Here is a 13,640-nt window from a genome sequence, read left to right as displayed (position 1 = left end):
AAATACAAGGGCAAAAAAAGTAGTACACTAGGCTAGACTGTTAAATCATCAGCAAATTTTTAGCTGTTTTTATGCAGTTTGGGTTTGAACCATGGTTTAGAAGATTCAAACAGGGTCTGTTTGATGCAGTTAGTCCCATAGTTAGTACTGTGTGCAGTCAGCTTTAAAAGCATACCTGAAATTAGCGGTGGAATAATAGTTTTTTTAATAATTTGAGATAACTATATTCTTTTACAAAATTGCACTGAATGGAGAGTAATAGGTAGTTTTGATACCCACGGTGGGTGACGTAGAGGTATTCTTGTGTTTATATATGTTCTTGAAATCTAGGCACCTGAAGCTGTTTGAAATCTTGGTGTGGATAAATGTTAAACTACTGCCCCGTGAAAGGCTTTTGATTCACTGAATTTCCCTTCTGGATTGAGAACTTGATAGGTGTTGTGCCTTTGGTGTCTTTTCAGTGTGAGGGACAGTGTCCAGTGTGTGTGATCTGAGTGTCCCTGTTGTCCTTTGTCGCAGGTTGCGGAGATGGTGCAGTCCCCTCTTGCGCTGCCGCTGCTGGCAGATAGGCTTTGAGAGGGCGTGATCCCAGCGCCTGCCGCGCCGGCTGTTCCATGTTCCAAACCCATCCAAGGAAGTAACACTCTCCCCTTCGGGGAGGCTGTAAAATGCATGTTATGAATTGTCTCTCCTTGGTCAATGATAAAGAAAATGGGGCAATTCCAGTTGCGACGGGATTAATGAGCGAGGATACGACGACAGCGCCTCAACTTTCTCAGCCTGCAGCATCGCCGCACCCCACGCCATGTCCCCTCACTGGGGCTCCCCCAGCCCCTCCGCTGCCCCCGGGCATGCCACCCCCTCCACCACCCCCTCCTCCACTGCCCGGCCCCAGCGTACCTCTGCCTCCACAGCTGCTAAATGGGCACGACAGCCACGGCAAAAAAAAACGAATGCGAAGCTTTTTCTGGAAAACTATCCCCGAGGAACAAGTCCGTGGTAAAAACAATATCTGGACAATTGCTGCACGACCACAGTATCAAATTGATACGAAGACAATTGAGGAACTTTTTGGGCAGCAGGAGGAAGCCAAACCCCAGGACTCCCGAAGACGATCTTTAAAGTCTTCGTTTAAAGAGACTAAAGAGGAGGTAAGAATTAAAGTAAAACCTCTTTTTTTACATAATGCTGTAGGAGTGGATGTGAATTCTGCCTCGCCTTTTTCTCTTTCTCTGTCATGTTTCATCCTTACGGCAAATTTGTCTTGATTCAAAGGAGAGGGGAATGATGGGAAACATAAACTCTTTGTTCTTAGTGGCACATATTTGTTTTTCAAAGAGCTAACTGTGTTTTATTATTTTTACTTGCTAAGTGCTGTGATTTGATCACCTGTTAAAATAAATATGAATAAGCGGAGGGAGCTGAAAGCATCTGTATTTACTCATGTTGGACAGCCCTTGAGTTTCCAGTGTGGAACACAGTTGTATTGTCTCTTCAACTCCTGCTCTGTGTCTGTGATGCAGGCAAGATGTTGCACATGCAAACATGTACCAGGCAGGGGAGAAGAGGGTCCTGTTTGCAAAGGTTAATGCTATGTTTCCCACAGTATCCTAGAGACATCAGGAAGGGAAGTGCCAGTATGGCAGCAGGGATATAGAACATATTATAGTGATTAAAGGTATTTGTTATTTAATAAATTTAAAGTTTCCACTTTCATAAGCATGACTTTCCTGCTAAGAAAAACTTTACTTCATCTTCCCTACTTTTTCTGGACATGAAGATAACCTTCCAGGAAAGTCCCAAGATTGCTGCTGATTTCTGTTCTGGTGGCGAGGAGTACTCTAAACCAAGTACTCTCAGGTTCAGACACTCTCCAGGGAAGTGATAAGTAGCTTTTCTAGTTCTTAAATCCTCATTTATAGACAGCCTCTTTGTGAAGCCTGAATTGAATTGTCTCAAGTGATCTTTCTCTGAAGTAATTGGAGGGCTGAAATGCAGATTTAATCACTAGTGTGTGTCTACATACATGTTGGCTTGTAAACAAAATACAGAGGGCATGGGGTTAAGAGATGTAACAATGCATCAGTTTTTAGTGAGAAAATAGGGATATGAAGTTGCTGATATCTTGCAGGATTCAGGAGATGTCAAAATAAGATCAGAAGGGACAAGATGAGAAACCAATGCACTGATAGTATGCATGTTGCGCATATTGAAATTTAAGGTTTAAGAGGGCATGTGTATCGTAGGCTCTGAAACCTGATGTTGGGAGGTAGTAATTGGGGCCATCATCAGAGGTAGTCATTAACCTGTGTGCTGTTTTCAGGCTATGTTCATCTTTGAATCAGGAGTGTAGTGAGTGCATTTCCTGTGCTGAGAACAGACGTACAGAGCTCTGGCCTCCTGCTTTTCCTCAGAGGCTCCCCCTTTCAGGACTGCTGTGTGATAAAGATCTAGTTCTGGTAAATATTACAATGAGTTTCATAAACTGAATGTGGCCCATAGTGTGCAATAGGTAGGTCAGAGAAAACCCCAGTGAGCTCTAGAACTCATGCAGTGGTAGAGATTAAAATCAGAGGCCTGCAAAACCAGAGATTCTCCAAGATACAGTGCCTTGGAAACAAAACCCTGCCTTGCCGAAAGTTATGGTTTTCGTGCATCTGTCTGGAGCTGATGTGGTGGTGCAGTGCATTTGCACTGCTTGGTGCCTGTGCACCTGGCTCAGGGCTCCCATGGTGACTCTGCACGTGGCAGGTGGTGAGGCAGCAGGACTGGCTCTGAGTGATGCCACTTAAGTGACAAAGTGTTCCACTGGCTCGCTAAGCTGTGTCAGGCATGCTGCAGCAGTGTGTCAGTGGTGAGCAATTTCTCATGTGCTAATGGACTTTGCAGTCCTATCTGCTTAGCAAGGGGGGAAGGAGATAATCCTGAGGAGCTGTGTGGTACTGGAAGTACAGATGGGCAGCAGCTCACGTGCCTCACCTGCTCAGGCCTGGCTCGGCAGGGGCTGGGATGGGAGCACGGGCCTGGTTTGTGACTCCGCACATTGTCAGCTGCCATCGATCGCTTCAGCGTGGATGGCTATCCTCAGCTCACTCTGGTAAAACCTACAGAGGCTGACAGGAGCTGGGGTGTGAGGAATCTGTGTGACCTGTGTGCTGGTGTGGGGCTGAGGGAGCTCTAGTTCTGCTTGTGGCTGTTCCATAAACCAGGTGGATCAGACATTTTGAGTTTCAGTACCTCTGTTCCTTTTGTGTACGACACAGTTGATTTTAGTGCTTTGTGGTCCAGCAAAGAAAAATGTTCTTAGAAGTTTTCATAGTGGAATTAGCCTAGTTGGCATCATATATCCACAATGAATTTTCAAGACGACTTCAAGTGCATAAACTCAACTTTTACTTAGATCCAAATCTGAAAAAAGCAGCATGTGTCCGAAGTGCTGTACAGAAGGGCAGGGCCAGGGAGTGCTCTGTTGTCCCTATAGCCTCCCTCTTGGTGCAAGGTGTAGCTTCAGTGGAAGGGGAGAAGAGTTACTCTTCAGCCAGTGTTGAGGGCACTGCCCTACAGACTATGGAGGAGATTTGGGGTTTCATACCTTTGCCAGAGATTACTGTTGATTATGAAATGATGAGCAATTTTGGTAAAAGTTCTATGCATGTAGGAGCTTACAACACTGCATGTCCTTTGAATTCCTCACTCCACAGGGAATTCATATGTAACATCATCATTATAACAGAAGTCCCTTCTGAGGCTTGAGTCAAACTCCTACGGCAAATGCTTTCCTTTTTGTAAACAAGCCCTCACCAAACCCTTAGGAGATTAATTAAAATGTTTCCTTGACCAAAGGCTTAATTTGCCCTATGGTTCCATGTAATTTGAGGCTCTGAAAAATAGGGGGTGCAAGGTTAAGTTTACACGCCAATTTACTTTCCCCATCCTTCAGTGGTGTCCCAGTGTGGCACAGCAGGCACTCAGCCAGGCTCTAGTTAGCCTGGCAGCAGAGTGGGCAGAGCAGCTTCTTGTCAGCCAGAGGAACTGCTCTTGCTTTCTCCTTCAAACCGTGCCTCTGCTCCTGCCTCTCACCTCACCCCACCTGTCCGCTGCCTCTGGACAGGTTTTGGATCATGTAATACACATATTGCACCCTCTGTAAACAAGTTTAAGTAAACAGCTCAGCAGAGTGCGGTGGGGCTCTTAGTTTGTTTTCTACTGGAGCAGTTTCTGATCTTTGAGAGAGGTTTGATGACTTTGAGGAAAGATGCAGTGAATTCCAGAATCTGTGCAAAGGGACAGTGGGAGGAGGAGAGAGAAGGAAGATGGAGGAGTGAACAGGATGTCTCTTGCCCCCTCTCCTAGACATGCCTTCTGTGTTTTCCCTGTGCTGGCTCTGATGCTTGTTCCACCTTCTTGAGAGCTGATTCAACCTGTTAATCCAGAGGAGAGCTATCAGCAAGAACCAAATGAGATGAGTACCAGTGCCTGCCTAAGGGAAAAAGCAGGCTAGGAGCGTGACATGGGAGGATGACACAGAGTGGGGACAGCCCTTTAGGAAGCTGCTAGGTTCACTCTGCTGCACCGTGACTGCAGGCATGGAGTGATGGTTGCTGTGTTGTAATGTGAAGTGGAGGCTGAAGCAGGAAGTTATTTATATCCTTCCTAACCTTCAGCACCCAGCCTGAGCCACCAGGCTGTTCCATGCTTGCTGTAATTTGTAAACTCTCTCCCACCATGGGAAATCCCATTATTCTTGGGCAAAGAAAACCTACAATGTTTTGTTTTACTGATCTGTTATAAATCCACTTTGTTGTGTTTCTCTTCCTCATTGATGATTTCATGGCAAGAAACTCCTGTTGCATCTCTCCAGTCACTACAAAGTCAGTTTTGATGTGTCTCCCAGAATCTTTTGTACACTCCTCTGAATCTTTCGTATTGGTTGCAAATTCGTGTTGGGATTCCTCTTACCATCAACACAACTTCACCATGGTACTCAGACTAATTTCCCCTTTCTCATAGCACCTTGAAAACGGTGGTGGATTAACATTTGTCAAATTGAGGCCTGTGTGATCTGTGCCTTCTGCAGATTTTGGAATTATGCTGGGTTGAGTACTCTGATGATGAAAAGTGGATTAATGAGTGAATTGCTGTCCTTGGTTTAGAGATTGCACTGTTTATAAAGTAGATGTGGGAAGTGATGGCAAGTGACTTGTGATGTTTTACATGGGCTTGCAAAGTACAGGTATGGAGATGGTGGAAAGTATCTGAGAGAACTGTAGTATTTCCAGTTTCAGAGAGTAGAGGATTAGAATGAAGAAAGCTCTCCTGAAGTTACTAAAGTAAATCATAAAAAACCATATGAGAGGTGTTTTTTTGCTATGGAGAATCCCAGTGAGACTAGGAATGCCTGTTCCCAATTCTCAATTATAGTCCAGTGTAACTTTTTGAGTCAAGAAGCCCAGGGGTATTACTGATGGACAGCGCTTCAGAACCTCTTTGGGTGGCAAACAGAGACCTGAAACGTACTGTGCCGGCAGCAGCGTTGATGGTGTGTGTGAGCAGAAGACAGGAGCAGACTGAGCAGAATTTAGAAAAAACTGTGGTAATGTTCAAAGGGTAAAAAGCAACAGCAGACAGTGCTCTGCATGAACAAATTTAAATGAAATCTCAGTGGAGAAGAGTAGACATTGTGAACAGATGTTCAGGCTGAGGTTATGAATCTAACATGCAACTGAATGTGGGATGGAAGACAGTGCATTTGTGTGCAAGGAGTAGGAACTTGTATTTATGGAGTATCTGCCAGGTTCCCTTTTCTCCTCCTTGTGCTCTCATCTGGAAACTCCTTGAAGGTAGTTATGTAATGACAGCAGTTTCAAACACTTCTGATAAGCTTGGAGTAGACACCAAGCAAAGAGTGACCAAAAAGTGAGACTTGTTCTGATTGTGTGGTTAAACAAGAAATCAGAGAAAAAATAGAGTACAGCCATATACAGAGCAAGAAGTGTATGTAAAATCCTGGTACTTAACAACAGCTGTGACATTTTTTTGATGCGCTGATAAGACAAATGCAGCTGTATATGTTCCCCTTTGTTGTTTTTCTTTGAGAGAACATATTAAAAAAAATTATGTAATTTGTTTGAGGTTGTACTGTAAATCTAAGTTGTGCCATGGAAAACAAAGGTTTACTCATCTGATGATCAGTCTCCTTGTAACAGTTACTGACTGTGATTTAAAAAATGTACACAAGATTAACTCTGAATATGCTTAAAAACCCCAAACAAACCAAAAGCCAAATGATGGTAAAGCTTATAGGCTTAAACTAGTACAGAGAAACCAGAGAACTGGGGGTGACCGGAGCAATTGGAGACTGGAGCTGCAGTTAGAGAGGTCAGTGAGAGGTCCCTGCAGTAAAACATTTGAAAAAGATTAGATACTGCAGGGGGAGAGATATTTGAACCTGTCCTGTGTTAAGGGGCTTTTCCTTAATGATCTGTTGGGGGCCTCTCAACTCTTAAGATAATAGGAGAATAAACCACAATCTGCCCCCTTATCTCTGCATATGCTAAAACTGAAGGGCTTCAGGCTACCAATCATCTAATTAAAACTAATATGCTGATATTTCCTGTGTTTTCTAGTCTTCACTGTTTTCAGAAGGGAGGAAATTCCAGAATTTCAGAAAACTTTTCAATATGACTCACTATTTTCAGCAGACGAAGAGGCTGTCTCCTGGGTGCATGTTGAGGATAGCCCATTAATCATCCCTATATTTTCACTGTCACCAGCTGACTGCAGGCTAATTCAATTCCGTGATAATGCCGATGTTGCATTTATATATCTACTTCTAATCTGAGCACTGTCACAAAGGTCAAAATGCCTTTCCACTTGTCAAAACCACAAACACTTGCGAGTCCAACAGTAGTCTTGAACATCTATGTGTACTGAGCTCTTTTATTGTAGCCATCAGGTGGAACTGTTCGGGTGAAACAATTCTCTTGTCCTTGTAAATCTCATGACTTCTGTAGCTGCTATCACCAAAATAGCCGTGGTAAAATTTTAACCTTAAGGGCACAATTTGCTAAAGCAGGCCAAACCTCTCAGGTTTAAACCTGTGTGCTGTTACAAGAAGAAAAATAAAAGAGGCACTTTGATTTTAAAATTTTTTACAAAATTAAGGGGAAATATTGGGGGGTGGGTTTGGTTTTTTTTTTCCTGTCTGCCTAATCTTCAGAATTATATATGTAAGATGATACAGCAAACCAACTTTGAAGTACAAAGGTGAGAGAGCTTATTTATTATGGATTTCTGTTTGCTTGTAGGTAAGCAAACAGGTTTGAGCATTTTGTGTTTCAGGGTTTGATTCAAGATCGACATACTTATTTTCCCCTGAGTCAGTGTGGCTGTTAGTTGGCACGAATTAAATCAGTAATGCACCTGACCTCTGCTTAGAAATCCCATTTGTGCCTTTTCTGCTTAGAAATCCCATCCTCACATTTGTCACAAAACCTCTGAATTTACATGAGTTTTGAAGTGTGGTGTTCACTACCCTTGGGGCCTTCAAATGCCATACACTGTGTTACCTGATAAGCAACATTTTGCAGATGCAGGGTTATGAAATAAGCAAGAAGAATGTTTTTACTTTGTAATGAAATAGAAATATTGATTCTTTCCTTCATTATATGTTGCTATGGAATTTTTTGCTTCACTTGGAGAAAGGTGATGCGAGTGTGCTATATATTTCCCTGGTAAAAACTAGCTTTGTAGTATATGAGCTTTGTTGATAAGAAGTGACTCTGTATTTATTTGGTCTGGGATTTGGTGCAAACAGTTATCTGTAGCAATTTAAGAAATGATATCTGCATTATATGCTATTTTCTTAGGTATTGTTAGATTAATCTCTTGCTTTCTCTCTCAGGTTTCCATTTTGGATGCAAAACGAAGTATGAACATTGGCATATTTCTCAAACAATTCAAAAAGTAAGAATTCTTTGTAGTTCTCATAAAATATTTACATTGTGCTCTGTGCTTGTGGAGTTTGCAGTTTTATGCAGTTTTCTCAAAAATAATTTGGCATAATTTGTTTTCTGATATGTTCAGTTGTGAGTTTATGGCTTAGCATCAAACAGAGTTTGCTGATGTTAAGCAGTTGAGGTGAGTTTTCAGATAATGGTTAAGGGAAGCCCTTTTACCTCATGTAGCAGTGTCTGTGAGCTGCTTTTTGCTGGCTTCCTCTCTTTGTAAACAATTAGAAAGGGGCAATGGGAGCAACAGTTTTCAAGCTGTTTTATTGCCGTCTGTATTCACTGGTAATGTTGCCCTTCAGTAAAGGCATCACTGAAAATGGTGTCAGAGCAGTGCTGCTGTGGACACTGATGCATCCACAGCCTCTTTATAATTCTGTTGGGTAGCCCAGGCATGGTTTTTTCAATCTGTGTAACTGTTCACCCTGCAAGTGTTGGAAATATGTGTGCTCAATTGTTTTTTCAAGGTCTGCCGAATCCATCATTGAAGATATTTATCATGGAAGAAGTCAGCCCTATGGTTCTGAACTGCTACATGAATTTCTTAAATTATTACCAGAAGCAGAGGAGGTAAATCATGGTTTTATGTGGAACTTATTTTTTGTAGAGTTCTGCTGACTGGGATTCCAACATGAAGTTCTGTAAAAGAGGAATCTCAACACCTTCCTCCGGCTAGGGAAGAGGGAACAGGGAGCCACTGAGTGCAAATGTTTAATCTTTGTTTGACTTGTGCTATTGAGGTCACAGTATAGTCAGTCCCTTCAAGTAATTTTACCTGCTTTTAAGGAGTTAATAAGACATATTTTGTTTTATGATGTCCCTTTGGTCCCATACGCAGCAAGACCTGGAGCCTTCCTGTGTGCGGATAACTGCTCTAGGGAGTTAGAAAATTCAGAATTGAAGTGTATTCTAAGCAAACAAATTTCACTCCTTTGGCACCTGCCTCATGCCTTCCTATGGCAGTGCCTGTGAGTTGAATATTGGTAGCCCTGTGCTACTTAGTGCCTTTTTGCCTTCTGGTTCACTGCCTGCTTGGTTCATCTGGGTCTGTTCCCTGGCCTGGTCACTGGGTTGCAGTAGGGCAGAAAGGCAGCTCCAACGTTCAGCACCCATGGGATTTGCTAACATGGCTTAGTGCTCAAAGGAGACGTGCTAGAAGGCACAGAGTTGCCAGCAGTACCTTCCCAGTGTTCCTGTGATCACCATATGACCAAGATCCAAGCACAGCCTTCTCTCCTCCTATCCCAAACTTCAGGTCTATTCACATGATTAAAGAGGTGAAGCTTCATCAACTGACCTGGGAGCCCTGCTTAATGATGTACAATTCCTTGCCTGCTCACTGTTGGCACTGACCCATTTGTGTGTACTTGAGAGAAATGTAAACCACAAACCTGACAAAATTAACATTAGAATTGCTTGGGTGCTTCACATCAAAGTGAGTGGCTGAAACTTGGGAAATTGCTAAGTTAAGGTCCATGTGCAGATCAACCTCAGCTCACATGCTTTACCACTTCAAGGTCATTCTGCCAAAGCACTTTGTTTCCTCTGTGCAGCAGCAAATCTTGGATCCAGTCATAAGTAGAACGTGTTACAGTCTTTTGCTCTCAAATTTATGACCCTAAATTGAGCTGCTTTTGCACACAATCTTGTAAAAGTTGTGTTATGTTAGTATACTTGATTAATATATCTCTTAGATTTGGGAGGATATGAACAAGTTGAAATGTAATCAATCAAAAAAAAAATAGGTGACAGTAGTTCTGGGACCTCAAAACCATTCCCTCTTCCCTCTTTGTTTGCATTTTAGTACATATTCCATTATAGAAACAGAATTTATCTCCTTCCTCTGAAAGTCAGACAGAGGAGAATGGTGGAGTACTAACTTGAAAGAGAGTGACTCCTAGTTAACTTTGTGTACAGTCAGAAAATTAGACTGAAAAAAGAGTACTTTTTCTTCTCTTCCTCTTTCTGGCTTAGATATTGGTTGTTATTTTATGACAAGTAGAAAATCTTTCAGCTACTGTATTGTATGTGTTGTAAATGTTGTCATTCAGCTAGAATTGTAAGTTGTTTATCAGTTTTGTCTGCAATGCTCAACTAGATGCATTAGCTATCCAATGGGTACTGCTAAGAGTGAAAAAATATGTTTATTTATTTGACAGCAAATTTGACAACAGGCCTGTCATTCAAGACAGTGGGGCCAGAGGATTTAAGAAGTGCTTTTAAGGAATCACCTGAGAAATTAATAGAAGATATTCTATGACAGAGGAGGGTATTAGAAATAAAGGGGCATTAGACATGAGATTTGTTGCTATTCCCAAGGGAAGGCTGGAAAGGGGCTTCTTTCCAGTGTGCAGGTGTTTGTATGTATTTAATTAATTGCATGCATCAGAAATGGGAAAGACTCTCTTTATTACTCTTCTCACAATTGTTGAACTGTTTTGGATTTTTCCCTTTGAGAGCTGGATGGGTGGTGGCAGGCAAGACAGGGATGTAAGGGCCTGATGCTTCTGCTGGTATGGAAAAATGTTTCCATGCTTTCATGTCATCATGCATGTGTGATCTAAGAATAAATGGGTCCAGTAACTCATTTCCTACAGTAGTTTCTAAAATTTTAGTGTAGACAGTTTAAAATTTTGTTCTTTTTAGGATCCTCAGAGCTTTTTGGGGTTTTTTCACCATTTTTTCTCTACATGTATGTTCATTGTTCTTCTGCTATATCCTCTTACTTTTTCTTAGTTTATTGTCTGCCTCCTAGACTGAATACCTGTCTCCTAGAATAGTGATTCACCATTTGCTAAGGGAAAGGCATCAGAAGCTTACAGCCCCACATACAAATAATCCAGAACCACTATAGATACCAGGTGTAGTGGTGTTATTCGTTCTGTGTTCCCTCTTCTGTTTAATACTCCCTAATTCCTTCTTTGTCATATCACATGAGATAGCTTTAGCAAGCTGTCATCACATTGGCCTGTCCTTGCACAATGTTGCAGCCATTCTCAGCAAGGATTCCCTGGGATTGCCCTTTCCATACTTCCTGTTCTCCTGAGGACCTGCTTGGTTGTTGTAAGAGTTGAGGATTGCTCTGAGCAGGTCCTTGAGCACTCAGGTCCTGCAAGGTTAGCAGCTATTCAGTTACCAGGGCAGACTGTCTTGCTGCAGCCATGGATGGGCATCTGCAGTTCCTCTGTGTGTGCTCTTCCAGCAGCTCAGGTATTTGCAGACACATTTCCCTCTGTGCACACGTTTCTTGCAAGCTGCAGTGAGTACCAAGTGCCTTCTGTAGGCTCTGCACCAGTAACTGTGCTTTGAGATGCCTTCTGCTTTTTCTGTTCTATTTTACCATAAATCCTTAGTCTGTAAAAGTGGAAGGAGGGGGGGAGTGCCTTTCCTCCTCATACCTGTAGAAAGGGAAACTCTGGACTATTTTATTTCTTCTTTTTTACCAAGAAGTTTAAGTTTACAGTTTACCTGGTGTGAATAAGCACCAGCTTTATACTCCAATTGTATCTTATCTAGAAGTGTTGTGATATCCAGTCACATTACCTAAATGGGCTCCGTGTCTCTTGTTTGACTTTTGTGACATATTTCAGATCGTTTCAGTTCATTGTATCTCAAGCACCTGATGGTATTCCAGCTCTTTGGCAATGGAGGCTAGGTCCTTGGGCTAGCAAATACATTTAACATCAGTTGTCTTTAAAATTATTCTATTTGCACTGTTGTAATGTGGCAGCTCTATTTGCATGCAGAAGTAGGTGTCAGTACTACTAACTTTCTAGCTGTTTTCTATGAAAAATCCCAACAGCTATCAAAGTTGTGGAGATTTTCACATGTAAATGGCAAATACAGGCTCCTTACTGAGTATTTTTCTCAAGCTATCAAGACTATTAACTAATAAGACTGTTATTGAAATATTGGCACTGCTGTGAAGTCTTTTCTACAACTTGAAATATTTGGGTATTTTCAAATGTTTAATTTGAAAAATTTGACAAATACTTGAAGCTGGCCATGATGGAGCTTGCTGCAAGGCTCCACTCAATGTTTTGTCCAGGGCTGTCTGGGTGTGTGGCCTGGCCACTATACAGTGGTGAGAGAAAAGGCCAAGCAAATTTATAAAAATTCTCAATACATTAACAACTAGGATAAGATCACTGATTTTGTTTAAGCCTTCTTAGAAGTCCTGCTGTTTGTACCATACTGTGCTAAGCAGTTTGTAAGGAGAAAGAAACACCTATTTGGAATCTCCTTTGCTTCATGCCTTTTTTCAGTTTGTTGTTTTTCCAGGGAGCCTTGGCTGAAGCAGTAGTCTTCTCTGCTGTATCTCTTCTGAAAAGTTTCCTAGTTGTTTCTGAATGATACCCTGTTGAAATGGCTGACAGGTTTTATTTACTGGCATCCTGGCTGGAGCAGAGAAGAAGCTTTTAGCTGCTTTTATGTGCATGTTATTGCACTCTTCAACAGGCCCAGACTGGCAAACATTGAGAGTCCAGTGTTTAACGAGCTAGAATAGCCAGAATTTGTACTTCAGATACATACTGAAGAGAGCATATCACACAGGTAATCAGCTCACCCACACACCTGCACTCCCAGGTTATCAACACAGTGGCTCAACTTCCTTCACAATGTCTCAAGCCTGTCCTTTGCTCATGCACTCTGATTTCAAACCCTGGCCGTCCATCACCTGCTTTATTGGGACTGCTTCTGTCAGCTCTACTCTTTTCAAACCATGCCTGTAGTTAAATGCCCCCTCCTTTCCTCAGCCAGTCCTTTATAGGGTTGACAATCCTTCAGAGCATACATCTCCTTTTCCTTTTTTGCCCTTTATGGTTACCTGCAGGTTTTTATCCCTTTCTTTTTATCATTTGCTGGTAGTGGTTTGCCACTGCCCCGGCAAGTGCCACATCGTGCCTCATTGCACAAGAAAATGTTTATTCCTCTTCTTCAGAGGTCTTGCATAACTACAAGATCCTGCAAGGTTTTATGCCATAAAATAAAATCCCACTAGAAGTGCTGCTGGTAGCTTAAAAATTACCAAGAACTTGAATACAGTAGCTTTCATGTCTGCCAGGTGCAGTGGCATACTTGCAATGGGCATCTCTGCTGCAATTGTTCACAAATCAAATCAAAGATCAGGCTTTCTATGTTTCATAACTGTTCTTAAAATTAAGCAAATTATATATGTGAGAACCTTGTGTATCTAAAATCAGATTGAGTGTGCATGGGCATGCATGGACAGTGCAAATGCATATTCCATATACAAATATAATGAAAAATTAAATTAGTAGCTCAGCACCCAATTTGAGTAATACAGAACTCAGCATACAATGTAATTATGCTCTCTTGCATATACACATTACACTGACATATCTCAGTACATGGCTGCCTACTCTTGTGGAAAATTTTTGTTGTGCTTCAAGAAAGGAGGTCGAGGCCAGAACTGATAGGGTTATTGATTATGATTTTATAATAAGCTACATTTTTATCTCTCTTGTGTTCTGAAGCCATCTACTATATCTGCTAACATAATTAATAGTGAACATGGTTGTCAATCCCCATGGTTTCTTTGCAGCTCCTGGCTGCAGTTGGTATTTGAATTTGACCCCCACTTCTGGGAACCCTCACAGAATTTCAGTT

General features: G+C 41.9%; 1 protein-coding gene across 2 annotated transcripts in view; it reads left to right on the top strand.

The window, feature by feature from the left end:
• FHDC1 (FH2 domain containing 1) overlaps window positions 1-13,640 on the top strand; it is a 37,148-nt gene that overhangs the window by 4,357 nt on the left and 19,151 nt on the right. For both annotated transcript variants that reach the window (XM_054295618.1, XM_054295617.1), the window contains exons 2-4: window positions 520-1,151; window positions 7,904-7,965; window positions 8,477-8,579. In XM_054295618.1, coding sequence (XP_054151593.1) covers window positions 669-1,151; window positions 7,904-7,965; window positions 8,477-8,579 — 648 coding nt within the window. In that variant the 5' untranslated portion in view covers window positions 520-668. The remainder of the gene's footprint in view (window positions 1-519; window positions 1,152-7,903; window positions 7,966-8,476; window positions 8,580-13,640) is intronic.

Source organism: Melozone crissalis, unplaced genomic scaffold (assembly GCF_028551555.1).
Source record: "Melozone crissalis strain CALT ecotype California unplaced genomic scaffold, PUWL_Pcris_2 ptg000006l_1, whole genome shotgun sequence".
Classification (NCBI taxonomy): Eukaryota; Metazoa; Chordata; class Aves; order Passeriformes; family Passerellidae; genus Melozone; species Melozone crissalis.
Note: the sequence above shows the minus strand (reverse complement) of the source record. Positions and strands in the feature narration are given on the sequence as shown.